Source organism: Lithobates pipiens, unplaced genomic scaffold (genome assembly GCF_037356315.1).
Source record: "Lithobates pipiens isolate NorthernLeopardFrog02 unplaced genomic scaffold, aLitPip1_a1.2 Scaffold_28, whole genome shotgun sequence".
NCBI classification, from domain to species: Eukaryota; Metazoa; Chordata; class Amphibia; order Anura; family Ranidae; genus Lithobates; species Lithobates pipiens.
In genome coordinates, this window is record NW_027507789.1 from 153,665,350 (window position 1) to 153,691,832 (window position 26,483).

At 45.2% G+C, this 26,483-nt stretch overlaps 1 protein-coding gene across 2 annotated transcripts in view; it reads left to right on the forward strand.

Annotated features, from left to right (window-relative positions):
* Window positions 1-12,915, forward strand: part of LOC143935679 (G-protein coupled receptor 39-like) — a 32,449-nt gene extending 19,534 nt beyond the window's left edge. Inside the window, exon 2 of one of the 2 annotated variants that reach the window (XR_013263571.1) lies at window positions 8,503-8,651. Coding sequence is in view for 1 of the 2 variants with exons in the window: in XM_077459721.1 (XP_077315847.1) it covers window positions 8,503-8,831 (329 nt within the window). In the remaining variant the exon portion in view is untranslated. Of the gene's footprint in view, window positions 1-8,502 lie in introns of both variants that reach the window. The other variant, XM_077459721.1, reaches the window with a different exon arrangement.
* The last annotated feature ends 13,568 nt before the right edge of the window (window positions 12,916-26,483 follow it).

Below are 26,483 nucleotides of genomic sequence, written 5' to 3' on the forward strand. Positions count from 1 at the left end.
AAATCAGACAACTTGGCCTGACCGTGTGTATGCAACAGTTTCGGACACAATCCGTCGGACTAAATACGACGGACAAAATCCGACGGATTTGGTTGGCAAAATCTCCGACCGTGTGTACGTGGGCTTAGTCCGTAGGGTTCAATATTGAGTTGGTCCACCCTTTGCAGCTATAACAGCTTCAACTCTTCTGGGAAGGCTGTCCGCACGGTTTAGGAGTGTATCTAAGGGAATGTTTGAAAATTCTTCAAGGAGTGCATTTGTGAGGTCAGGCACTGATGTTGACGAGAAGGCCTGGCTCCCAGTCTCTGCTCTAATTCATCCAAAAGGTGTTCTTTCGGGTTGAGGTCAGGACTCTGTGCAGGCCAGTTAAGTTTCTCTGACCCACTCATCCATGTCTTTATGGACCTTGCTTTGTGCACTGGTGCGTAGTCATGTTGGAACAGGAAGGGGCCATCCTCAAACTGTTCCCACAAAGTTGGGAGCATGAAATTGTCCAAATGTCTTGGTATGCTGATGCCTTATGCCCATACACACGATCAGAAATTTAGTCATAAAAAACTTGGATGGTTTTTAAAACGGAATTCCGCTCAAGCTTGGCTTGCATACACACGGTCACACTAAAGTTCTCTGAACTTTCGACCGTCAAGATCGCATCGACGTATAACACTACGACAAGCCGAGAAAATGAAGTTCAATGCTTCCGAGCATGCGTCGAATTGTTTCCGAGTATGCATGATTTTTTGCGTGTCCGAATTGCATACAGACAAACGCATTGTCGGATAGGAACTTTTTCCGACCGAAAAATAGAGAACCTGCTCTCAATCTTTTGCTGGCTGGAATTCTGACAGCAAAAGTCCGATGGAGCCTACACGGTCGGAATTTCTGACCAAACGCTCACATCCGACTTTTGCTGGCAGAATTTCTGATTGTGTGTACGGGGCATTAAGAGTTCCCTTCACTGGAACTAAGGGGCCGAACCCAACCCCTGAAAAACAACCCCACACCACAATCCCCCCTCCACCAAATGATTTGGACCAGTGCACAAAACCCTGATGAAGTCACATGGGCTGTGACACAACTAGTCGGTAATGAGTTGGGTACATCACTTCCGTGTTTTCAGCCGATCCCGGAAGTTCGAGGTTTCTGATGCTGTTGTAATTGATTTTAAATATGACACTATGGGCGTATATGCATTTTGTTTTTCATTGTGCTGATGGATCAACCATGATTGGACACATACCTGGTGTTTGTAGTCTTTCCATCCTAAGGAATTTACCATGCGCATTTGACAATATTATAGGTAGCGCCAGCTCCTGACGAGCAGGCGCTATGGTATTTTCAAAGTTAATTTTCCTGAAACTACAGTTGTGTTTTAGGGCAAATTTTCTAAATTTCTGGTTTCAGTACCAGTCTAGCTGAGTTACTCCTCCTGACCAGCCCCCACGGCTCTCCTGGCCTGGGGTGCAGAGCCATGCATTTCAAGTCTCGGGGCTGGCAATGTAACTGCAGGGACAGGCCTGAATGGATTTCGGGGCCTGTTGAATCCAAAGGTGGTCCAGTGCCGTCTCATCCAAGGGAGAGGCCCAGCAACTGGAGAAACCCCAGGGGAGGACTCTTCAGGAGAAGGCCGTACACAAGGCTGGCCTGGAGGCTTAGTTGAAGGACACTACATGGATCTACATTCATACGGTATCGCCGGATTGGCTGAGAGATACTGGTACCGTATGATAGCTTTTTAAATTTGTCTATGTCCCTCAGTAACGCTCAAGTCTGTGGCAGAGACTTTTCTCAAATATCCTACACTCAAGTCTGTGGCAGAGACTTTGCTTGACACCCTACCAGCTGCTAGGCCTAGTGAGAGGAGGTCTATCCGGGGGTTGTAAAATCCAGCTGTGAAACAGTTGCTATTCTCTGGATTTTTCTTATAAGAGACTTTCCATTTTTGCAGTCTAAAGTTCCTGAGCTTAATCCTAACCCTCTACCCTTGTCTAAAGACTCTGTTTCTGGTTCAAATAAATAACCCAAAAGAAGATTCAGTGTCAGTTTCCACATTTCTGTGGGCCACCTACCATGGGACCCCCTAGATGGAGACGAGGTCAAGAAGGTAACGGTAAGCCCAATAAAACCACCAGCTCCTTCGGGGGTGAGTGCTACATTATATGATGGTCTACACAGGATCCGGTTAGAGGCTCATTTATCTGGTGTCACCTGGCGGTGGTAGCACTGAATATTGGGAATGTGGGGACACTCATTAACTGGAATATGCATTGATTGCTCCTCTCTGAACTTTTTCAATACATTTTTTTCTTTATGCCCTCACTGATGGGCTTTTTATGGACTGAATTTTTTTTAACAAATTAGTTTGATATCACTTTATGTTTGGTATGAAATAAGTTTGGTGTTATTATAACAACACATAAGATTCTTTAACAAATATTGATTTATTTACCTATTTATTGATTTGGCGCTGTTTCTATACATCATTATATCTTTGCTGTTGGTGTCACAATTTGCTTAAGCGGCTGCTCATTTATAACATATGCTCCAGCACAGGTTTTCTATATAATTTTTTAATCTGCACGCTTATCCCTCCTGGGTAAAATGCATAAATCATCCACCCGTCGCAGAACAAATCCTACTCCATCTCCCAAACCCCCCTCCCAGAACAAATCCTCCCCATCCCCCCTCCCAGCACATGTCCTCAACCCCCCTTCCAACACATCCTCTTCCTTTGAAAGCAAAAATCCCCCCCAGAACAAATCCTACTCAACGCCCCCTATCCCCCTATCCCAGCACAAATCCTCCTCCCCATCCAGTCTTCCCTCTCGTCACGAATCATCTTCCTTTCTCAGCCAAAATCACCACCAGGACAAATCCTACCCCACTCCCCAAATCCTCTCTCTTCCAAACCCCCTTCCCAGCACAAATCATCTCACCCCCCCCCCCCCCCCCCGAGATTCCTCCTCCCAGCACAAATCCTCTGCACCCCCAAATCCCCCTCCCAGTACAACAGCTCCATTCCAGCACAAATCCCCCCTTCAGTTTCCTCCGAGCACAAATCCTCCTTCCCCCAATCCTGCTCCCTTCACAAAACCCCCTCACCCCCAAATTTGTCCTCCCAGCAAAACTTCTCCCTGTCCTTCTAGAATGTATCCCTCGCCAAATCCTTGTGGTACAGAAAATGGTCAGAGACTGCAGACATGCTACAGGAGATCAATGCAGCCTCACTGTGCCCAGCAGCTTACCAGTGCCCGTCATGTAGCCTGCCTGTGTCTCACCAGTGCATATAAACATAAACATAAAAACACACACACACACACACACACACACATAAACATGCACACATATAACACACACATATAAACATGCACACATATAACACACACATGCGCACACACAGAGGCATACAAACATATATATATATATATATATATATATATATATATATATATATATATATAGACAGTATTTTTAAAAAATGGCAGCTGCAGCTCTGTACCTTATTCTCCATGCTGGGTACTGCACTCTAGGGGGAGGCAGAGAGCACAGCACACACTGCTAGATGCCTCTCCCCCTTGCTTTTACTTTCATAGTAAACAGCGTGCCCGAGCTCCTGCACAGCCGATTTACACATCGGCTGAGGAGCCATATGCAGCCACCGCTGGGGAGAGGGGGACTTTACAGCGAGACCGCACGGGCGCCTGCAGCATGGGTGAGGAGGGAGGGCAGGAGGAGAGACTAAAGATGGAATGACACTCCCGTGATGGACGGGGCCAATCCCAGCAGGCCCGCCCCATTTTCGGCGCCAGTATCGGTGAAAATTATTTTTCGGCTTTTGCAACGCCCGAAATTTCAGTGCATCCCTACTTCCAACAACCCCCCCCCCAAATCCCTCTTCCCAGCACAATTTACCCCACCAGCCTCCCCTTCTAGCACAACTCTTCCCCCCTCCCAAATCACCCCCAAAACCCCCTAACACATATACTCCTCCTCAATCACTTCTCACTGCATCCTTTGTAATCTGCCCTCCTCAGCATTCCTCACAGCATCCTTTCTTACCTGACACCCCCCTCCTTTTGTTACTTGCCCCCCTGGTCAGTTGTGTGCCATCAGTGATATTTTTAAAACTTAACGGCTTCAGATCAGCGTGACCCATTGCTAGGGGAAGTACTGCTCCTGGGCTCTTCCTCTAAGGCCTCTTTCACACGAACGTTCAGCTCCACCTAAAAAACTGACAGGTGGACCTGAACGGATGCTCCATAGACCTCTATGGAGTGTCGGATGTCAGCGGTGACATGTCTGGGAAAAAAAGGTGTGACAGAGGAAAAACCTACTTTTCCATCCGCCATCGGATCAGGTGACGACGGACTCTGCGGTCCGTTGTCATCCGATCTCCCATAGGGGAGAGTGGTGCTCTGACAGGTCCCTCCCTGCACAGTGTGCAGAGAAAGACCTGTCATCTTCCTGCTCAGCGGGGATCGATGGAGCGATCCCCACTGAGCAAGCGGATGTTCACGGGGCGGATCATCATGGATCCGTCCCACGTGAAAGAGGCCTTAGTGTTGTGCATGATGCACCTCAGAACTGAGGTGGGGCTTAGAGGAAGGTTCCCTCTGCACAAACCATGTATTATAGTGACAGGCAGTGGGAACTCTCTGTGTCACTGCCTGTCAAATACATCATGGTGCCAGGGACCCAGAGCACTCTTTAGGACATGTGGGGCAGGTGCGTTGGGTTACCTGCGAGAGCACACCTCTGTAAGGTGCATTGGTGGAGCCCAGTGCTGTAACTCATTTCACCATGAGGCTCTGAGACTCCAGCCCAGATCCACGGGGCTCCAGGATTTACATGAAATCTTAGGACTAGGGATGAGCTTCGTGTTCGAGTCGAACATACGTTCGACTCGAACATTGGCTGTTCGGCGAATTCCGAACGTTTTGGGCCGTTCGCGTCAAAATTTGAGTGGCGCGCGCGGACCACAATGCACTGCGGTGGCGCAGTGCATTGCTGGCTCATGATTGGCCAAGCATGCACTGTGACCGTCGTAGCGCCAGCAGCGAGGAGAGCCATGATTGGCCACAGGCATCCTGCCTGTGGCCAATCATAGCTCAGGCTGTGTAGTGCACGCCCCACACTATATAAGGCCGCCTTTGAGGCGGCCTCGTGTAGTGTGTTAGCATCTGAAGCAGTGGGTGTTCTGTGTACCTTCAACACAGTTACACACCGATCGTTTTTGGCTGATTTTCTATCTTGCTGCTGTGTAGTGGTTGTTGTCTGTGCCCTGACCGCAGTATACACCACTATATTCACCTCACCTATATAGCTAGTGATCGAGCTTTAACCACTTAACAACTGCCCATTGCCGATTAACGGCTTCAGGGCGGTTGTTTAACTCTGAGAGGCCCAAAATAGGCTGGTAATGGGCAGGGAGGGCTACCCATGCCATTTTTCTGAATGATTTTCAACCATATTGCAGGAACCAGATATAACATTAAAACCGCAAGCAGTTTTAAATGGTGTTATTTCCGTTTAATGTCATTTTGTGCAGGGACTGTTCCAAACACGGGAAACACGTGGCACTTCACAGGCATACTACAGACACCCCCCAGGCACCATATTTAAAGGAATATTTCACCTTTTTTTTTTTTCGTCATTAAAATCTGTGCTCCCGCCAAAACGGCAGTTTTTAAAACTTTTTTTTGCAGTGACCCATGTCCCCTGAGGCAGGAGGCAGGTCCCCAAACCCTTTTTAGGACACTATCTTGCATATTAGCCGTTAAAATTAGCACTTTCCATTTCGAACGTTCGAGTCCCATAGACTTCAATGGGGTTCTAACGTTCGTTTCGAACGCGGGGGTCGTTCGCAAGTTCTGGTGCGAACCGGGGGGTGTTCGGCTCATCCCTACTCAGGACAATCTCTCGGAATCTGGGATGGTTGGGAGGTATGCCTTTTATTGCTCTCATCCTCCTCCTTTTTTGCTGCTGTGAACTGACTTCTTATTAGAGGGTGGCTATGTTCATTCTCCCTGGCCCCACTGTATGTAGAAATGTAGCCACGCTCTCTTGCCTGCTCCTGAGATGGAATAAGAACTATGGATTATAGGAATTGTAGCATGCGCATCGGTGTGCACAACCTATTGCATTAAGGTGTGCATCCCAGAGCGTGAAAACACATATGTGTACATCAGCAGAGCAGTGTCAGTAGAGAAGAGATTGGTGTCAGTAGTTTTTTATTTTTATTATTTTTTACAATTTTATCTTCTTATTATTTTTTGACAATTTTTTTAGGAGCTCCGTTGGGCATCTTTGGTAAAATACCAGGGGTCTAAACAGACCCCTGATGTCTCACTTTTGAGACAGAGAAAGGAACTGAGGACACAAATTCCCTAGTCCATTTCTCTGCAGCCTCAGTTGCACTGGACAGTGAACAAGTAGGATGTGCTCTATGCTGAGTGGCTTCCTGTTAATTCACAAATGTAAGCATAGTAAACATTGTTTACTATGCTTCAGTTAAGAATGAACACTGGAATGAGCGGTTCAGATCACTCACTGTGTTCATTCAGAAAAGGAAGGAGCCAGTAAATGAAATATTTACTGGGCCAGTAAATTAAATATTTACTGGGCCTGCTCTCATCCTGAAACATCTCTCACAGCGGCCGGCATGAGTGGGAAAGAGGGAAATTGAAAGCTTCCCTGCAGGGGGAAGACAGTGGGCAGCAGAAAACAGGGGGAATCGGCACCACAGGGGATGATTAGGGTTTGCCCACCCAGATAGAAAGCATAACTAACCACAAATTTGTGACAGTGTTGAATTGTAAGTCGTTTAACTTGCTGCAAATTTTCACTTGCAGAGCACTTGAAGCACAAGTTCTAGTTGCCACTTTTCCAATTTGTAGCACATTTGTGTGGCAAGTCTCTAGCAAGAGCAAAGTGGCAGTGATGAGTCTACAGCAAGATCTCTGCAAGTCTACAGCATGAACATTCTGCCACAGTGACCCCTGTGGTGGGGTGACTATTGCACAACATAACTGAACCAGAACTTGCAGCAGACTTACAGAATGTTTGCAAAGAAAGATGATCTGGAGTCATGCAATGCAGACTTGCTGCAATTGTTCAACAGGCTTGTGAAGCCTGGCAAGTCTAGCAATAGCTTAGCAAGTCATTTTCAAGCTTGCAGCACAATTGCTTGCTATCTGGGCAGGCACATCCAGCACACCCTGTACGCACGCCTATGAGCATGCATAGAATACTGCACATGACCACAACTAATATGCACTGCGCATTGCAAACAAATGGAAGTAAGTAAGAAAAGGAAAGGCTGCACAGATTATATTGATTAGCTGACTGCCCTCACTTTCACTTTAATGCTGCTTAGACTTTACTGGCTACATGATTGTTCCAGTTCAGTAAATCCAGTGCTTCTTTTCTCAGAGAATAGGTGCAGGAACTCCCCCTTCTAAGTCACTTTTTTATCTCCGCTCCTACCCACCTCCGAGCACTGACCCTTGGTTCCACCCCAGCCCACTTCTGAGCACTGACCCTTGGTTCTGTCCCAACACACCTCTGAGCATCGACCCTTGGTTCCACCCCCTACACAGCTCCCAGTATGGCCCCTTTTACAAAGTATAGAGCCAGTGTTGTAGTGTTAAGTAAGTTGTATGGAATTTAGTATTGATGACAAGAAAAGCAATAAAATAGATCCCTCGCAGCCAGCAGCAGTAGACCTCCCGCCCAGCAACAACAGATCTCCCAATAGACTCTCCAGCAGCCAGCATCAGTACACCCCTCTCTAGTACACCCCTCTCTAAACAGTAGATCCCTTCCAGCAACAATTGATCCTCCAGTAACAAAAGATCCCCCACCTGCAGCAATAGATCATCATGCAAAAAATAGATCCCTTCCTGCAACAATAGACCTCCCAGTAGCCAACTTCAGTAGCCCCTCCATCACAACCCAGCACCCCTTGCCATTGCATACACTCAGTGCTGGAGGTACCAGAACTGCTTTCCTCATGTTTCTGCTGAAAAAAAGCCCTTAATAAATCAGTGGAACATTATAGGGTTGAAAGCCCCAGGCCCTGCATCTCTAAAACAAGTCATCAATGTGTTTTTTTTATTTTATTTTTTTCCACAAATTCTATTTTTACTGATTTACTTTAAGAAGGCACCAGAGAACCAGAAGAAATTATTTTAGGAAAGCTCCAATTTTTTAATGAATTTTCAACATAAATTGGTATATGTTAGGGATATGCAATTAGTGGACCTCCAGCTGTTGCAGAACTACAAGTCCCATGAGGTGTAGCAAGACTCTGACAGCCACAAGCATGACACCCAGAGGCAGAGGCATGATGGTAGTTTTGCAACAGCTGGAGGTCCACTAATTGCATATCCCTGGTATATGTGAATAACCCTTTTTTATCTGAGTGTGAAGAATATATATTGGGGTATTATGCTTATACATTAGTTCTGCATGTGTATAATAACTATTATTTTCTACTTTCAGGTTGGATTGTGGGTGTGCTAGCTGTTTGCTGGCTGCCATTCCAGGCACGACGGCTGATGACTATACTGCGTTCTAAGGATCAATGGACAGAGACTTACTACCGTTCCTATATCACACTGCAACCAATTACCAACTGCTTCTATTATCTCAGTGCTTGTCTCACTCCCTTGCTCTACAACCTGACATCCCGCAACTTCCGAAGATGTTTTTTGCACAGCATTTCCCCATGCATGAGGAGAACTCCACTGGAATCTGGATCATGGGAAGCCCAGTCTAGGTTTTCGGGAATTAGACTGTCTGTATTGCAGCAGGAAACATGTGATAGGTGATAGAATACCATTAACATACCCTGTGGCTTGGTGCCATTCTGCAGTAGATGCAATGGTGACTGGCTTTGCCTTGCAAACAATGAAATCAACCAATACACTGTTGTATCAGATATGTTTGGTCCACTTGGTTGTTTCAAGGGAGACTTAAGAAACTGCTTCCTGGCCTAGAGAAAACAATACAAGTGGAATGTCCCATTCTGCACCATTCCATATTCCTGTGTGAAGGGCCTCTTCAGCCACCCAGGAGGCTCAGCTGTTCCCTGCAGGCACCTTGTTGAAATCTGCAAGGACCACCTCCATGTACATCCTGAAGTGCACTTGCTTGCAGATCCAATGCACGCATTAGAACGCAGTCTCTAAGATTATGTATCCTGTGATACTGTGTATATTTTATATGCAATTGTGTGAATATTATTTATAGAAATGATAAAAAGCAGCTTCAGTTAGTAAGCAAAATGAAAAGAATTTATTTTCTATACAAAAAAAAACTATGCTAAGGTGACAAAGTTCACTTAAAGCGTTTGTTAACCTAAAAAAAGAGACAAAATTGGATCCTGTCCCTTTAAAGCATGTTATACAGCACAGTGCTTTTGCTGTGTAATTTGGCCCCCTGTATAACCTGAAATACCTGGCTGATCCTACAAGTTTCTACCCTCCCCCTGTAAACATACCACAGTGTATCATGGCTGTTGAGCCCTGACAACGTGGTCAGTTTACATGATTCTACCTTCCGAAGCCCTGCTCTTTCCTCCTCTGTCTCCTGTATCCTCCTCCCCTCCTTGCCTGTTAGCTCGTACCAGACAGGGAAGGGAGAAAGCTGACTGATCACGTGATCACCAACCGCCGCTCTGAAATTAGGTATAATCAGCTTTTTTTTTTATAAATCACGCACATACAGGATTAGGAGACAGAGAGGATAATATGGTAATGCAGAGTGGCTTAACAACCAAGTTTCACACCAAGTATTATGCGTTGTGGTGCTCTGTTCAGGGCCAATGCTACCACTAGGCAAACTAGGCAACCACCTAGGGAGCACTGCCACCTAGGGCGCAGCCATGCACTGCTGCCTAGGGCACAGCCATGGCCACTGATCTGCCTATGTTCCCAACCAGGGTCGCCATCAGAAGCGGCTGTCAAAGAAAGTCTCCACAACGTTCTCCAGCAGGCCCCCCTCCCTCAGGTCCTGATTGATGGCTCTTACAGAGATCACATTGTTCCTGCTGGCTCGTTCTTGGGCACGGAAGCCTAGTAGTTCAGTTGTGAAGCTGGAACTGGGGGTCTGCTCTTCATGCTCCTCCTCAGCCTCTTTTGGCCCCCTGGGCCCCTCTGCTCTGTCCTGACCTGCACCACAAGGCTCCGGCAGGTTCCATCCTCAACATCACTGGCACAGTAGGTACAGCGGGGTATCTGGTATGAAGCAGCGGACTGGTATGTGCAAGTGACCTACTGGTAATCCCAGCACCGATCCCAACTACAGATCCTGAGCCCCAGCACACAGCCTGACTGGCCAGACCATGCTCTTCCTCCAGCACTTGGAAGTAGGAGTCCGCTCTATGTCTGTCCCGGAGTGTCCGACTGCCACTCACAGCCAGACCTGCTCTGCAGAAGGAGCTACCCGCTCTCTGTTCACTCCACATCCCTGCTCATCAGATGATGACCCCTCCAGCCATACGACTTCTCCGCTCCTCTGTACACCTTCACTGTACCTCCAGGACCAACACCCCCCACCCAGTAGAACCCCCAACACACGCACCCTATCCATATACTACCCTAGCTCATCCCTATACTACCCTAGCTCATCTGAATACTACCATAGCCCATCCATATACTTCCATAGCCCATCTGTATGCTACCCTAGCCCATCCGTATGCTACCCTAGCCCATCCGTATGCTACCCTAGCCCATCCGTATGCTACCCTAGCCCATCCGTATGCTACCCTAGCCCATCCGTATGCTACCCTAGCCCATCCGTATGCTAGCCTAGCCCATCCGTATGCTAGCCTAGCCCATCCGTATACTAGCCTAGTCCACCCATGCACTACCCTAGCCCGTCCTTATACTGCCCTAGCCCAGCTGTATACTACTCTAGCCCATCTGTATACTACCCTAGCCCATCTGTATACTACCCTAGCCCGTCCGTAATACTACCCTAGCCTGTCTATATACTACCCTAGCCTGTCTATATACTACCCTAGCCTGTCCGTATACTAGCTTACCCCATCCATATATTACCCTACCCCATCCATATACTACCCTAGCTCATCCGTATACTACCCTAGCCTGTATATATACAGAGAAAATGGAAACAGTCCCCCCGGGGGGGGGGGGGGTTAGGCAGCTATAGGTGATGAGAAAAATAACCATTGAGTAAAGAATAAAAATTATTTATTGGAAGATAAGGTGGGTTATTAGATGAGTGTCAAAATATTAGTTCAAATGGGGATATACTCATACCAAATACAGGACGTAGCAAACATAAAGGTTATACACTGCATATAATAATGATTATTGCATAATAGCTACTGACGCGTTTCGACCCATGATGTTTGGGGTCTCTTCAGAGGATGAGTTTGCTAAGAAAAAGAAAATTTATAATATGTCAAATTTATTTAAAAACAAGATATAATATATGCAAAAATGTTTGGTAACATGTTGCACATAATTACCATTGCATTTGGAGATACCCCTCGGTCAGAACCTCCCCACACAGCCGCCAGATCATTCTGCGTGCCCCCACGCCACAATGAGACACAGAGAGGAGGACGAGGATCCATTCAATGCGGCTTACAAGGAGTCACAGGTAAACAAATGCCCCCCACCAAAGAGTCCCAGAGGGGACGGGGCCAGAACCTAAGGCAATTACCAGAGCGTTAGCTCATAGGCAAACCCATATCAATTATAGTGTATTCAATTTATATATTAAACTGTCAGACACTGTTACAGTGATCTATCATATACTATGGTAATTAAATATATAAAAAAAATTATATTACATTCATAATAATATTAAATTAGAAATTTGATGACTGATGTAAATAAGCCAAAAAGGGCATTAACTTTCAACTTTAACAGTAGGGTGGTGAGATGACACAGAAAATGTGAAAAGTGATAAAGTGTAGGGGAGAAAAAAAAACTAGTGTTAAAGTGATTGTATAAAAACCAAATAAATAGTGAAAGGTTAATGAATGTACGTGTTTTGTGCACATTAGCCCTTGTACACACAGTCGGAGAATCCGTCGGAATGTGTCCTATCGGACCGTGTTGTCGGATAATCCGACTGTGTGTGGTATGCATCGGACTGTTTCCGTCGGAATATCCAACGGACCAAATTTTCCAACTTGTTGGAAATATTTTCCGACAAACTGATCTGATAGGACATACTCCGATCATGTGTAGCCTACTCCGACGGACAAAGTGCCACGCATGCTCACATTCAAATTCCAACACGGAAGCGCTCGTTCAGGTAAAACTACTGCTCGTAAGCGATATAGCACATTCGTCACGCTGCATTGTTAAAAATTCATTCATGAAGCACATTCTCTTGTTCTTTACAATGCTGCAAGAACAAACTTCTTTTGATGCTCATAGTCACACACACTTCTCCCGAACGTATTTCATGACTCTTTTTTAACCATTTCAGCAATACAATTTTAGTTTGCGTCACATCTACACAATTTTAGAGTTTGTTTATTCTTTTTTGGATGCTTTTTTATTTTTAAATCCTAAAAATCTCCTTTAAAGACAGTTTGCTAATTTCTCCTTTTTTTTGGGGTGTTTTTTGTGTGTAAACTTACCACAACAACATTATTTAAATTTTTATCTTTGGTTTTTCTTTTTTACTCTACAGGAGGTTGTTTAGTGTTGGTACCCCTTGTTATTCATTTCACTTTGTATTTTTGAAATGTACCTGCCTGCTCACAAATAAAGTGGCCTTTTGGAAGGAAAACACATACACAAGTATTTCATCAAACAAAAAAAACCTTTATTTTGGTTGCTATAAAATAAAAAGAGGAACGCAGCACTGGAGAAACTTCTTACTTTGGTGCAGCCTTTGGCCCCCAGGGCAGACATGAACAAATTAGAATATAAAAAATTGGTGGCCTGAGGAGTACATATCTCAGGGAGAGAAGTCTGGTCCAGAAGTCCTAGAGAACAGGAAATTCAGATGCCATTTATGTCCCCAGGATGTGGATCTTCAAGAGGCTGCATCTTCTGGCAGACCAGACTGAACCCAGGCCATCACTCTCTCGTCTTCCTTCGGGACTTCCCACCAGGCATCCTTCTAGGCTGTGGCTGGGCTCCTGTAGTTTTGGGCAAGAGGAGGAGAAGGAGGGCATTGTTCGACCTCCTGGCTGCCACTTGCCACAGCCTCCCCCCCGGCTGAGATCTTCCTGTGTATGAAAAGGGGACATAGTTTTAGTTTTTTGATCATCAATCACACCATTTTGTGCTCCTGGCTTTTGCTAATTGAATGTTACCAAATAGAACAGACTATCATTCTGACACCAGCATTTTTCTTTCCCGTCCCAATCATTTTTGGTCACTAATGTCTATTGTAAATGTGTAAACCACTTTGAGAAATCACAACTTACTGATCAATAAGAACATCTAGTTAACATCATTAAATGTAACACAAGAAATATGTTCAACAATGCAATACCTGTCTCAAGCTGGGCCCCACCACATGTTGCTGCCTGGAAGGCCCAGGTTGGACGTTGGAAGCCTCAGCTGGGGGTGAAGGATGCCTTGAAGGAAGCCTGGAGAGTGGTGGCCTGGGTACCCCCTGGTCTACCAGAAAATGCAGCATGTCAAAGTGAACCATCCTGGGGGAATAAACGGCATCTGTCTCTCCTGCTCTCAAGGACTCCAGGTGCTTCTTTCTCTCCCTGAGATATGTAATCCTCATGGCCACAATTTTCCTATTCAGATAGGCCATGTCTGCCGTGGGGACCATGATCCGCACTAAAGAAAGCAGTTTCTGCAGTGCTGCGTTCCTCTTTTGTTATGTCGGCATAAAACTCATTGTGGAACTGCCACAGGCAGGGCATCTCCTTGTAGAGTTCTAGGAATAGCCCCATAAAATTTGGGTTGTGGAATGGATCCATATTGTCTGCAAGACACAACACAAGACAAACCCTCAAATATAAATAATGCCATTAAAAACCCTCCTAATCTTGTCCCAACATCGGCCTATATAAAAGCAGTCTAGTCTAGTGAAGCACCAAGTTTAAAATGTTACCTTCGTTTGCAAGTTCGTCGCGTCCGCGCCTCACTCTCTTCCCAGATCGTACGGACGATACACGCGTGTTGCGTTTTATATACAGTGTGCATGCGTGAAACTCCGCCCGCCCCTGACGTTCTTTCTAGACTATTCCCCGCCCCTTCGCTTCCGGTGCAGTGGGGAGAGCACATGGCGGAGAGAACGCAGGTGCGCACTAATAATAGTTCCACTAATGAGGAGGAGGGTGAGGAAAGCCCGGAGCCTGAAACGTCCCAATCCAGGAAGACAAGATTTATGTCTTTTGGAGAGATGTTGGAGATGGTCGACATATTGAACAGGACCGACTATGATGGAAAGTATGGCCCTTACCCAAACCCAAATATCAGAAAGGCCAAGATCATGTCTAAAGTTGTGAAGAGTCTTCATAAGAATTTTGGGGTACGACGATCCAAGGATCAACTGAGAAAACGCTGGTCAGACCTGAAACTGAGGGAGCACGAGCAGTACCTAAGGATTAAGCGTGTTCTTAAAAAAAGTAAGTAGTTGTCGTGTGTTCATATGATTATTCTTGCTTGCATACTGCTCCATGTGCTTTGATTTCATGTTGTGCATTTTAAAATGGCCACTTTCAAGTTCATGGTTTCATTCGTTCGTAAGAAACATCGTTCTGCAGGGAAGTATTCCAGCTTAACAAAGTGTCCACAATAATGTTCTCACCTTGGAACTCGGCCAAAAAACACAATTGTACAACACTTCCAAGCAATGTTTCAGATTCCTATTTCTGCCCTCTGTGTGCTAATTATTCTTTGTTTACATTCTCATAGGGGAGAGAAGACTCGGCAAGTATGAGGACACCAGGGACCACACCCCTCCCAAAGAAGGCTAACTTCCAAAAGTAGAAACAGAGGAGATAGCACATGTTGACACACTGTGTGCATCTTCCAAATTTGGAATTTTCAGGGGTCACACCCCATGTGATGAAGGCAATATCAGAACAGTTTGTACATACTCATGTCTGATATTGTATTCACTTTTCAAAGTTGAACTTTGTAAGTTCCTGTGTTCTGTATTTTACGGTTTGATACATGCCTGTTTACACAAAAACAACAAGGAAACAAAATTCTGATTAAACTGTTTTTGATACACACAATTTCTTGGTTTGTTGTAAAAACCTTTTTTAAACGCACATGTGAATGTGCTTGTATTAAAAAGTTTAATTCTCAACAATGTGTGGCTTCCTTTTTCATTGTGCAAAAAATGTATTATGAGTAAAATTTTTGTTTGTGCTGAGAAGGAGTGTGATTTACTAAAGGAAACTCCACTTTGCACTCCAAGTGCAGTTTCAGGTGTACTTTTGCAGTGCACTTGTAGTGCATAGTGGATGTGCCTTTATTAACCACTTCCCGACCAGCGCACGACGATGTACGTCGACAGAATGGCACGGGCAGGCATATTGGCGTACATGTACGTCCAATATTCGTTGCCGCCGTGCCATCGGGAGCGCGCCGCCGGCGGCGCGCTCCCGCGCTGGTCGGGACCCCCGTGAGTCCGGTCGCGGGACCCGCGGACTCGATCGCCGCGGGCATCCCCGCGATCGTCTCACGGAGCGGCCAAATGGAGGAAATGCTGTATAAACAACATTTTTCCATTCTGCCTAGCAACTAGTGACGCTGATCTCTGCTCCATGTGATTGGAGCAGAGATCAGTGTACACTAAATGAAAGCCCAACCCCCCCACAGTTAGTAACACACCCCTAGGAACACTTAACCCCTACACTGCCACCCACTGGTTAACCCTTTCACTGCCAGTGTCATTTACACAGGAATCACTGCATTTATATAGCAGTGATTACTGTATAAATGACAATGGTCCCAAAAATGTGTCAAAAATGTCCGATGGGTCCCCGACAATGTCGCAGTCACAATAAAAATCGCAGATCGCCGCCATTACTAGTAAAAAAAAAAAAATAATAAAAAATTATTAATAAAAATGCTATAAAACTATCCCTATTTTGTAAACGCTATAACTTTTGCGCAAACCAATCAATAATCGCTTATTGCGATTTTTTTTACCAAAAATATGTAGAAGAATACGTATCGGCCTAAATTGAGGGAAAAAAACGTTTTTTTATATATTTTTGGGGGATATTTATTATAACAAAAAGTAAAAAATAATGCGTTTTTTTCAAAATTGTCGCTCTATTTTTGTTTATAGCGCAAAAAATAAAAACCGCAGGGGTGATCAAATACCACCAAAAGAAAGCTCTATTTGTGGGAAAAAAAGGACGTCAATTTTGTTTGGGAGCCACATCGCACGACCGCGCAATTGTCAGTTAAAGCGACGCAGTGCCGAATCGCAAAAAGTGGTCTGGTCTTTGACCAGCAAATTGGTCCGGTCTGAAAGTGGTTAAAAAGCACCCACAGTGAGGTGTAAATTTGGACAATCATGCCATTTTCCTGCCATGGTGCTGAAAATTAGCACGATTTTGGTCAGTAATGCACAACATACATTAGTTACAAAAACAAGGTGTGTGTGTAGCAGATCCACAACATAATAAGATTATCTGAAGAAGAGACTGTCCCCTCATCTCGCTCTGAACTTGGGTTTGCACTGTTGGTGAAAAAGGCACAACTTGAAAAAACTGGCAAAGTGGGAGGCCACAGTCTGCCATTCCTGTGGCGTTGAAGGACACTGTAGTGAAACAAGAACAAAAATTAGTAATTTGACAAATCAACATTGCAAGCAGATTAGACACCCACATTTTTGGTCAAAATTAGTATAACATTTTGGGAACTGAGTATTTAAAGCCTAAAGTATAAGGTCCCTTTATGAGAGTCATTCCCCCCCATCCCCCCCATCTGATGGGCCCTTGCTAAAAAATGAGTGGAGGATGTTTTAGGACAGGTAACCCTCTCCACTTGATTGAGAGCTGAATGGCTAAAAATGTGATATTTTCTGAAGCCCCTCCTTAGTTACACTACTGGCAGCCCACCGGACAGGTAAGAAGTGTCATAATAACAAAAAGAAAACAAAATGGAAGCACATTTTGACATTCTGCTATTACATATCAAGATCATTAATAGGTTAAAAAAAGTGTTAGGGGTTAGGGTTAGTGGTTAGTGTTAGGGTTATTGTTTAGGGTTAGGGGTAGGGTTAGTGGTTAGGGTAAGGATGAATGGTTAGGATTCTGGATATTTTAATAAGGCATTCAAAAATATTATACTACCATATACAGCAGCAAAGAATTAAAATATATTAATCAATACATATTTCATGATAAAAATATATAAAAAAATACATTGCATTTGAAAGTATTGAGGCAGGCCCTTGCACTACATGCTTAGGTGAATTCATCCATAAATGTGATCATCAAAAAGGTAGGTATAGTGTGTATTGGGTTTGGTAAAGTCAGCAGATAGAGGATTGCTATCAGCTGAGCTAGCAGTTGGGGGGAGGGGGGTTCTTAATGAATTTGGCACAACCCCCCAAAAAAAAAAAAAAGTCACTCTGCATGAATTGAAGCACACACATAACATTTGTAGACATTTTAGGGGGTGTTTAGGGGAAAGCAATACTATAGACAGGGCTGGTGCAAGGATCGTTGACACCCTAGGCGAAACCTAATTTTGCCGCCCCCCCCCCCGGCTGCGCCCATGACTCCACCTTACCCTGCCCTTGCTACACATGACCTATCTGACCCCTACACTGACCCCTTGACACATAAACTAATCCACCTGACTCCTACTTCCTGCACTACTCACATCACACTGACCCCTACACTGACCTACCTGATAATTACACCGACCTACCTGGCACCTACACTAACCCACCTGACACCTACACTGCCAATTACACTGACACTGACCATCACGCTGACACCTACACTGACCATCACGCTGACACCTACACTGACCATCACGCTGACACCTACACTGACCATCACGCTGACACATACCCTGACACCTACACTGACCATCACGCTGACACATACCCTGACACATACCCTGACAATCACACTGACACCTACCCTGACACATACACTGACATACCCTGACACATACCCTGACAATCACACTGACACCTACCCTGACACATACACTGACACATACCCTGATAATCACACTGACACCTACCCTGACACATACACTGACACATACCCTGACAATCACTCTGACACCTACCCTGACAACACATACACTGACACATACCCTGACAACACATACCCTGACACATCACCCTGACACATCACCCTGACACATCACCCTGACACATCACCCTGAAAACACATACACTGAAAACACATTACACTGACACATTACACTGACACATCCCCTGACTCTGACACATCCCCCTGACAACACATCCCCCTGACAACACATCCCCCTGACAACACATCCCCCTGACAACACATCCCCCTGACACCACATACCCTGAAAACACATACACTGACACATACCCTGAAAACACATACACTGACACATCACACTGACACATCACACTGAAAACACATACACTGACACATCACACTGACACTGACACATCACACGTACACTGACACATACACGTACACTGACACATACAATGGCACATACACTGACCATCACACTGACGCATACACTGATCATCACACTGACGCATACACTGACCATCACACTGACGCATACACTGACCATCACACTGACACATACACTGACACATACACATACCCTGACACATCACACTGGCACTGGCACTGACACATACACTGGCATGACACATACACTGACGCATCACACTGACGCATCACACTGACGCTTCACACTGACGCATACACATGCACTGACACTGGCACTGACGCATACACATGCACTGACACTGGCACTGACACATACACTGGCATGACACATACACTGACACTGACACATACAGTGGTGTGAAAAAGTGTTTGCCCCCTTCCTCATTTCCTTTTCCTTTGCATGTTTGTCACACTTAAGTGTTTCGGAACATCAAACCAATTTAAACAATAGTCAAGGACAACACAAGTAAACACAAAATGCAATTTGTAAATGAAGGTGTTTATTATTAAAGGTAAAAAAAAAATCCAAACTATCATGGCCCTGTGTGAAAAAGTGATTGCCCCCCTTGTTAAAACATACTATAACTGTGGTTGTCCACACCTGAGTTCAATTTCTCTAGCCACACCCAGGCCTGATTATTGCCACACCTGTTCACAATCAAGGCATCACTTAAATAGGAGTTGCTTGACACAGTAAGGTCCACCAGAAGATCCTTAAAAGCTACACATCATGCCGAGACCCAAAGAAATTCAGGAACAATTGAGAAAGAAAGTAATTGAGATCTATCAGTCTGGAAAGGGTTATAAAGCCATTTCCAAAGCTTTGGGAATCCAGCGAACCACAGTGAGAGCCATTATCCACAAATGGCGAAGACATGGAACAGTGGTGAACCTTCCCAGGAGTGGCCGGCCGCCCAAAATTACCCCAAGAGCGCAGCGACGACTCATCCAAGAGGTCACAAAAGACCCCACAACAACGTCCAAGGAACTGCAGGCCTCACTTGCCTCAGTTAAGGTCAGCGTTCATGCCTCCACCATCAGGAAAAGACTGGGCAAAAATGGCCTGCATGGCAGAGTTCCAAGGAGAAAACCACTGCTGAGCAAAAAGAACATCAAAGCTCGTCTCAATTTCTCCACAACACATCTTGATGATCCCCAAGACTTTTGGGACAACATTCTGTGGACCATTGAGACAAAAGTGGAAATCTTTGGAAGGTGTGTGTCCAAGTATATCTGGCGTAGAAGGAACACTGCATTTCATAAAAAGAACATTATACCAACAGTAAAATATGGTGGTGGTAGTGTGATGGTCTGGGGCTGTATTGCTGCTTCAGGACCTGGAAGACTTGCCGTGATAAAAGGAACTATGAATTCTGCTGTCTACCAAGAGATCCTGAAGGAGAATGTCCGACCATCTGTTCGTGTACTCAAGCTGAAACGAACTTGGGTTCTGCAGCAGGACAATGATCCTAAACACACCAGCAAGTCCACCACCGAATGGCTGAAGAAAAACAAAATGAAGACTTTGGAGTGGCCTAGCCAAAGTCCTGACCTGAATCCTATTGAGATATTGTGGTATGACCTTAAAAAGGCCGTTCATGCTCGAAAACCCTCTAATGTAACTGAATTAGGACAATTCTGCAAAGATGAGTGGGCCAAAATTCCTCCAGGACGCTGTAAAAGCCTCATTGCACGTTATCGCAAACGCTTGGTTGCAGTTGTTGCTGCTAAGGGTGGCCCAACCAGTTATTAGGTTTAGGGGGCAATCACTTTTTCACACAGGGCCATGATGGTTTGGATTTTTTTTCACCTTTAATAATAAACACCTTCATTTACAAATTGCATTTTGTGTTTACTTGTGTTGTCCTTGACTATTGTTTAAATTGGTTTGATGTTCCGAAACACTTAAGTGTGACAAACATGCAAAGGAACAGGAAATGAGGAAGGGGGCAAACACTTTTTCACACCACTGTACACTGACACATACAATGGCACTAACACATACACTGACACACATCACACTGACACACATCACACTGACCTACCTGACTCCTACTTCCTGCATTACTCACACACACACCCCCTCCATACAGCTCAATGTATCCATCCTCCTCCTTACCTCTGCTCTTTGATGCTGCCTTCAGCGACCATCATCCGGGCCTCTCCGACTACTCCGCACTGGGTGTGCAGAATTCCACACCCACTCCGCCGGGGAACACAGAACACCCACTCCGCCGGGGCCACGCCAGCGCCATGCACCCGCTCCGCCTCCATCATATCCCCGCCGGGACCAGGCCAGCACCGTCCACCCCGCTCCACGATGTCCCCGCCGGGCAGGAGATCAGCTGACCAACCTCTCAATGCTCCCATCTCCGCCGAGCCCCGCCCCTCCGCTGCACTCACACAGACACACAGCGCCGCTCCAGAGGGACAGGCTGGAGCAAAGGAGTCTCGGAGCGGCGCTGTGAGATAAACACATGTGAGCACGGTGGGGCACTCAGAGGGAAACATGGGGGATTGGTGGCGCCGGCGGCCCACTACAGGGAGGGGGGGCGAGAGATCAGAAGAGGAGCCCACACTGGACAGAGGCCGTGGTTGCGCCCTAGGTGGTAGTGCGCCCTAGGTGGCTGCCTACTTCGCCTAGTGGTAGCGCCGGCCCTGACTATAGAGCTGACAAAAGACATTGGTAAGTGATTAGACTATAGTTTGATGGGCCAAGAAGAGCATTGTGGGGAAGTTAGTGAGGCAAATATGCCTGAGGACAAAGGGGCAGAGCATATGAATTAGAGTATATTGCAATGATGGTAATTAGGGAATGAGGAAAGAAATGCAAGACATTAGCAATCATGAAATACATAGAATGTGATGTTACAGGATACCTTCATATAGTCCTTCTGCAGGACCTGAATGATGGCAGAACAGGTCTCTGGAATAATGATCCCCAGAGCCTGGGGGGAGATGCCTGTAGAGAACTTGAGGTCCTGAATGCTTCTCCCTGTCGCCAAGTAGCGCAACGTGGCGATTAGCCTCTGCTCCGGAGTGATGGCTTGCCGCATGCAGGTATCATGCCTAGTAATATAAGGGGTCAGCAAAGCCAGCAGACGGTGAAAAACGAGGTCCGTCATCTGGAGACAATTCCTGAAATCATCAGGATTATTTTAGCGGATCTCACGGAGCAAAGGCATGTGCGAGAACTGGTGACGCTGGCGCAACCAATACTTGGTCCACAAATGCTTCCCCTCCCTGTTCATGGACCGGGCTGTGTCAAAGTAAGAACCCCAACAGGAAGCCCCTGCACAGCACAAACTGTAGGACGAGTACGTAGACGAAACATGGTTTGAAAACGGTCGGCTGGTCAGAACGGACACCAGAAAGCACCGATAAACAGCAAGGCCTGAAAGGACGACCTGAATAGCAGAAGCAAGCAGACAATAAAAAATGCCTTTCAAAGCGTACTATGCCAAGATATAGTCCACAATGAGAAACAAATACTTAATGACTGCACGCACTGATTATCAGATACGCAAAGACGAGTAGAAACCGAAGAGCAGTAGCGATCAGAAGCACTAATGTGAAAAGCGCGAATCGTCTCTCCCCAAACTTCTACTAACACGAGATCAGCAGAAGGAGCCCAAAGGATGCCGGACGTGGTGCTGAACTTCCCTTTTCTAGTCCCGCCGTACACGGATTACGTCACCGCATTGTTGGCAACCGCAAAATCCGACAACTTGGTCCGACCGTGTGTATGCCACAGTTTCGGACTAAATCCGTAGGACAAAATCCGTTGGACAAAATCCAACGGATTTGGTTGGCAGAATGTCCGACCGTGTGTACGGGGGCTTAGAGTGAACATAAGCGTGAAGGATGTCATAGCCGGAAAATAATATTTCATGGGAAATCCAAAGCTAATATGCCTATGGTGAAAATTAAGTGAATGTAAAAGAATTATAAGCTAATAAAATTTAAATAAACCTTTAAAAAATTTGTGGATGAATAATTGTAACTTACTCCTATTATTGAGGGAAAAAGAGTCTGGCCATCCAAGAAAGGTGTGTGGGTATCACGTTTTGATCAACCCTCATCACAAAGATTAAATAGTATCCTTAATTCCAAGGGTACTGAGAGAATTGACAACAGGTGGCGTTTGTTCCGCCCCCCCCCCCATCCCTGGAGCGCAGAGGGAGACAATGGCCACCAATGGCGTGCCTCGTGTGGCTCCGTCGGCGTCCCTGAAGGCAAAGCCCCGACCACTGTCGTCACCTCCACCACGACGTCACACGTGCATGCAGAGGGGCTGGTCCGCGGGAGCGACAAGTAGCATCCAGACACCCGCAGGTGATCAGGGACGCTGCCAGCAGGGTTATCACTCTCACAGGTGGCCAAAGCAAAAACTTGGCCACCTAGTGGAACGAAATGGGAGCATGGATGGCAAAGCTCCCCACCCTGCCAGGAAGACGCAAAGGGAAACAAGATACCCAACCCGGGGCAACATGCGGCCATGCAGGCGTCACAGGGATCCAATGATCCGAAACCCGGGTGGGGAAGGTCTGAACGAGAGTCATGGAAAACGAACTCGCAAGATTATACAATATGTAGCATACCAGTATCAGTAAAAACCAAACCAATGCATATGAATTGCCAAGTGGCAAAGTAAAAATGAAACAGTTACTCATTAATCGTATAACAGACGTATTCTAGGCTGTGCACAATAAATTCTAGTGGTATTTTTCAAATTAGATGGTTACTCAATCCACCCAGAAGTGACCACATTGATTAATCATTTAAGAGGATTTATTGGGAGGAAATACCTCCCAAATACAAAAAGATGAAGGCAAGGGGGAGTGAAAGGATTTAGGCCAAAGTAAAAGGGTAATATAGGGTCCCAAGGAACCCTCTTTGCTCATAAATGGAGTAGGATCTTAATCCGATCTCCACCATGATCGAGAATGTCTACTCGATCGGGTATGGCAAAAGGTACAGACTTTTAAAAAAGAGCGCAAATAATTTAGTGAGCTCTAAGGGAGAGATATAGCTTCAGTTGGATCCCCTTATTATAAGTCTGCCTACTGTCCTAATATACAATTTGGTACATTCGCTATCCTAGAAAGTACAATATTAATGTAATATGATATAATATTCACAATTTATACAAAGAAATATACACAGTAGAGCACACAGTGCACAGGTCATGTCTTAGCTCCCATGGGGGAAGGGGTGTTTAACCACCCAAAATTGTATAGCAAAGGGAAGACACACTAGGGATACAGGTGCTTCTCACCCCAATATGGGCAGAAAAAATAGAAATATGGTCCCGGGGGGGGGGGGGGGGGGGGTTTAGGCAGCTATAGATGATGAGAAAAATTATGATCTTGAATGGGGATATACCCATGCAAAATACAGGAGGTAGCAAACATAAAGGTTATACACAGCATATAATAATGACTATTGCATAACAGTTAGTGATGCGTTTCGACCCATGATGTTTGGGGTCTCTTCAGACATCATGGGTGTAAACGCGTCAGTAACTGTTATGCAATAGTCATTATTATATGCTGTGTATAACCTTTATGTTTGCTACCTCCTGTATTTGGCATGGGTATATCAGCATTCAAGCTCATATTTTGACACTCATGTAATAACCCACCTTATCTTCCAATAAAGAATTTTTATTCTTTACTCAATGGTTATTTTTCGCTTTGGTGGGGGAAATTTGTATGCATGTGGCTCCTTGTAAGCCGCATTGAGTGGATCCTAGTCCTCTTCTCTGTGTCTTATTGTGGCGTGGGGGCGCGCAGAATGATCTGACAGCTGTGTGGGGAGGTTCTGACCGAGGGGTATCTACAAATGCAGTGGTAATTATGTGCAACGTGTTACCAAACATTTTTGCATATATTATATCTTGTTTTTAAATAAATTTGATATATTATAAATTTTCTTTTTCTTAGCAAACTCATCCTCTGAAGAGACCCCAAACATCATGGGTCGAAACGCGTCAGCACTGTTATGCAATAGTCATTATTATATGCTGTGTATAACCTTTATGTCTGCTACCTCCTGTATTTGGCATGGTTATATCCCCATTCGAGCTCATATTTTGACACTCGTGTAATAACCCACCTTATCTTTCAATAAAGAATTGTTATACTTTACTCAATGGTTATTTTTCTCATCATCTATAGCTGCCTAAACCCCCTCTGTGTGTCTTCCCTTTGCTAGCCTGTATATATACTACCCTAGCCTGTCCATATACCTGTGGACCACAGCTAGTGTACCACCACTATTTGTCTTTAGGCCGGGTCCAGAGGCACAGGTGCCGGCCTGCAGACCACAGCTGAAGGAAATAGGTGGAATGACACTGCAAAAATCTTGATCGTATACATGGGCAGGGCAATGGGGGGGGGTGGAGTCAGGGGTGGTATTGTATGTAGACTTGTATTGCAGAAGAGAAGGATTTGTCAGACCCGTCCTTAAAGGATAATTCACCTTTTAAAAAAATAATAAACTCACATGCAAGTAAAAAAAAAAGTGCGTTTACAATTTTTATTTTTAGGGGCCCGGAAAGCATTGCACCAGTTTTCAGCAAGCTGATGCTGATTACTGTGGTCTAAAGCCCCATACACACTATCAGATTTTCTGCTGATTTTTGTCTTCAGATTTACCAAAACCATGTATTAGAAGGGCCTGCCTGATTACATACACATTGAAACTCCTAAGGTTTGACCTCATATTATATGGTTTTGGTAAATCTGAAGGAAAAAATCAGCAGAAAATATGATCGTATCTATGGGGCTTTACTATGTTTAGAAACATTGCACATCCATCGTAGCAGAAAAGTAGCGTTAAAACCACGAAAATCAACATTGTTAGTACAATGTATACACTATATTACCAAAAGTATTGGGACGCCTGCATTTACACACACATGAACTTTAATGGCATCCCAGTCTTAGTCCGTAGGGTTCAATATTGAGTTGGTCCACCCTTTGCAGCTATAACAGCTTCAAATCTTCTGGGAAGGCTGTGCACAAGGTTTAGGAGGGTGTCTATGGGAATGTTTGACCATTCTTCCAGAAGAGCATTTGTGAGGCAGGCACTGATGTTGAACGAGAATTCTCCACTCTAATTCACCCCAAAGGTGTTCTATCAGGTTGAGGCCAGGACTCTGTGCAGGCCAGTCAAGTTCCTCCACCCCAAACTCGCTCACCCATGTCTTTATGGACCTTGCTTTGTGTACTGGTGCGCAGTCATGTTGGAACAGGAAGGGGCCATCCCCAAACTGTTCCCACAAAGTTGGGAACATGAAATTGTCCAAAATGTCTTGATATGCTAACGTCATAAGAGTTCTCTTCACTGGAACTAAGGGGCCAAGCCCAACCCCTAAAGAACAACCCCACATCATAATTCCCTCTCCACCTCTTGGACCAGAAGAGGTACCCAAAAGAGTTAGGTAAACAATTAAAAAATAAAGCTCAGAGTTGCAAGCTTGTTTTAAATGTTTGATTCCCATGGTGACATGTAGGACAAATTATCAAGTAAGTATTCCCCCGCTGTATCAAAGAAAAAAACTACAACTAAATAACTGCTGCAAAGCACTAAGAGGTCATACCATAACCACAAGGGAAATTAACAATGAAACATAGGGGGTTATTTATGAAAGGCAAATCCACTTTGCTCTACATCTAAGGGGTAGATCTGAAATGAGGGTAAGCTCTGCTGATTTTATCATCCAATCCTGTGCAAGCTAAAATGCTGTTTTTTATTTTCCTCGCATGTCGCCCTCGGATTTTAGTGCAAAGTGGATTTTTCTTTAGTAAATAACCCCCATAGTGTTGTGCTGCTGGAGTGATAATATACTGTGAATAATATGTGGTAAACG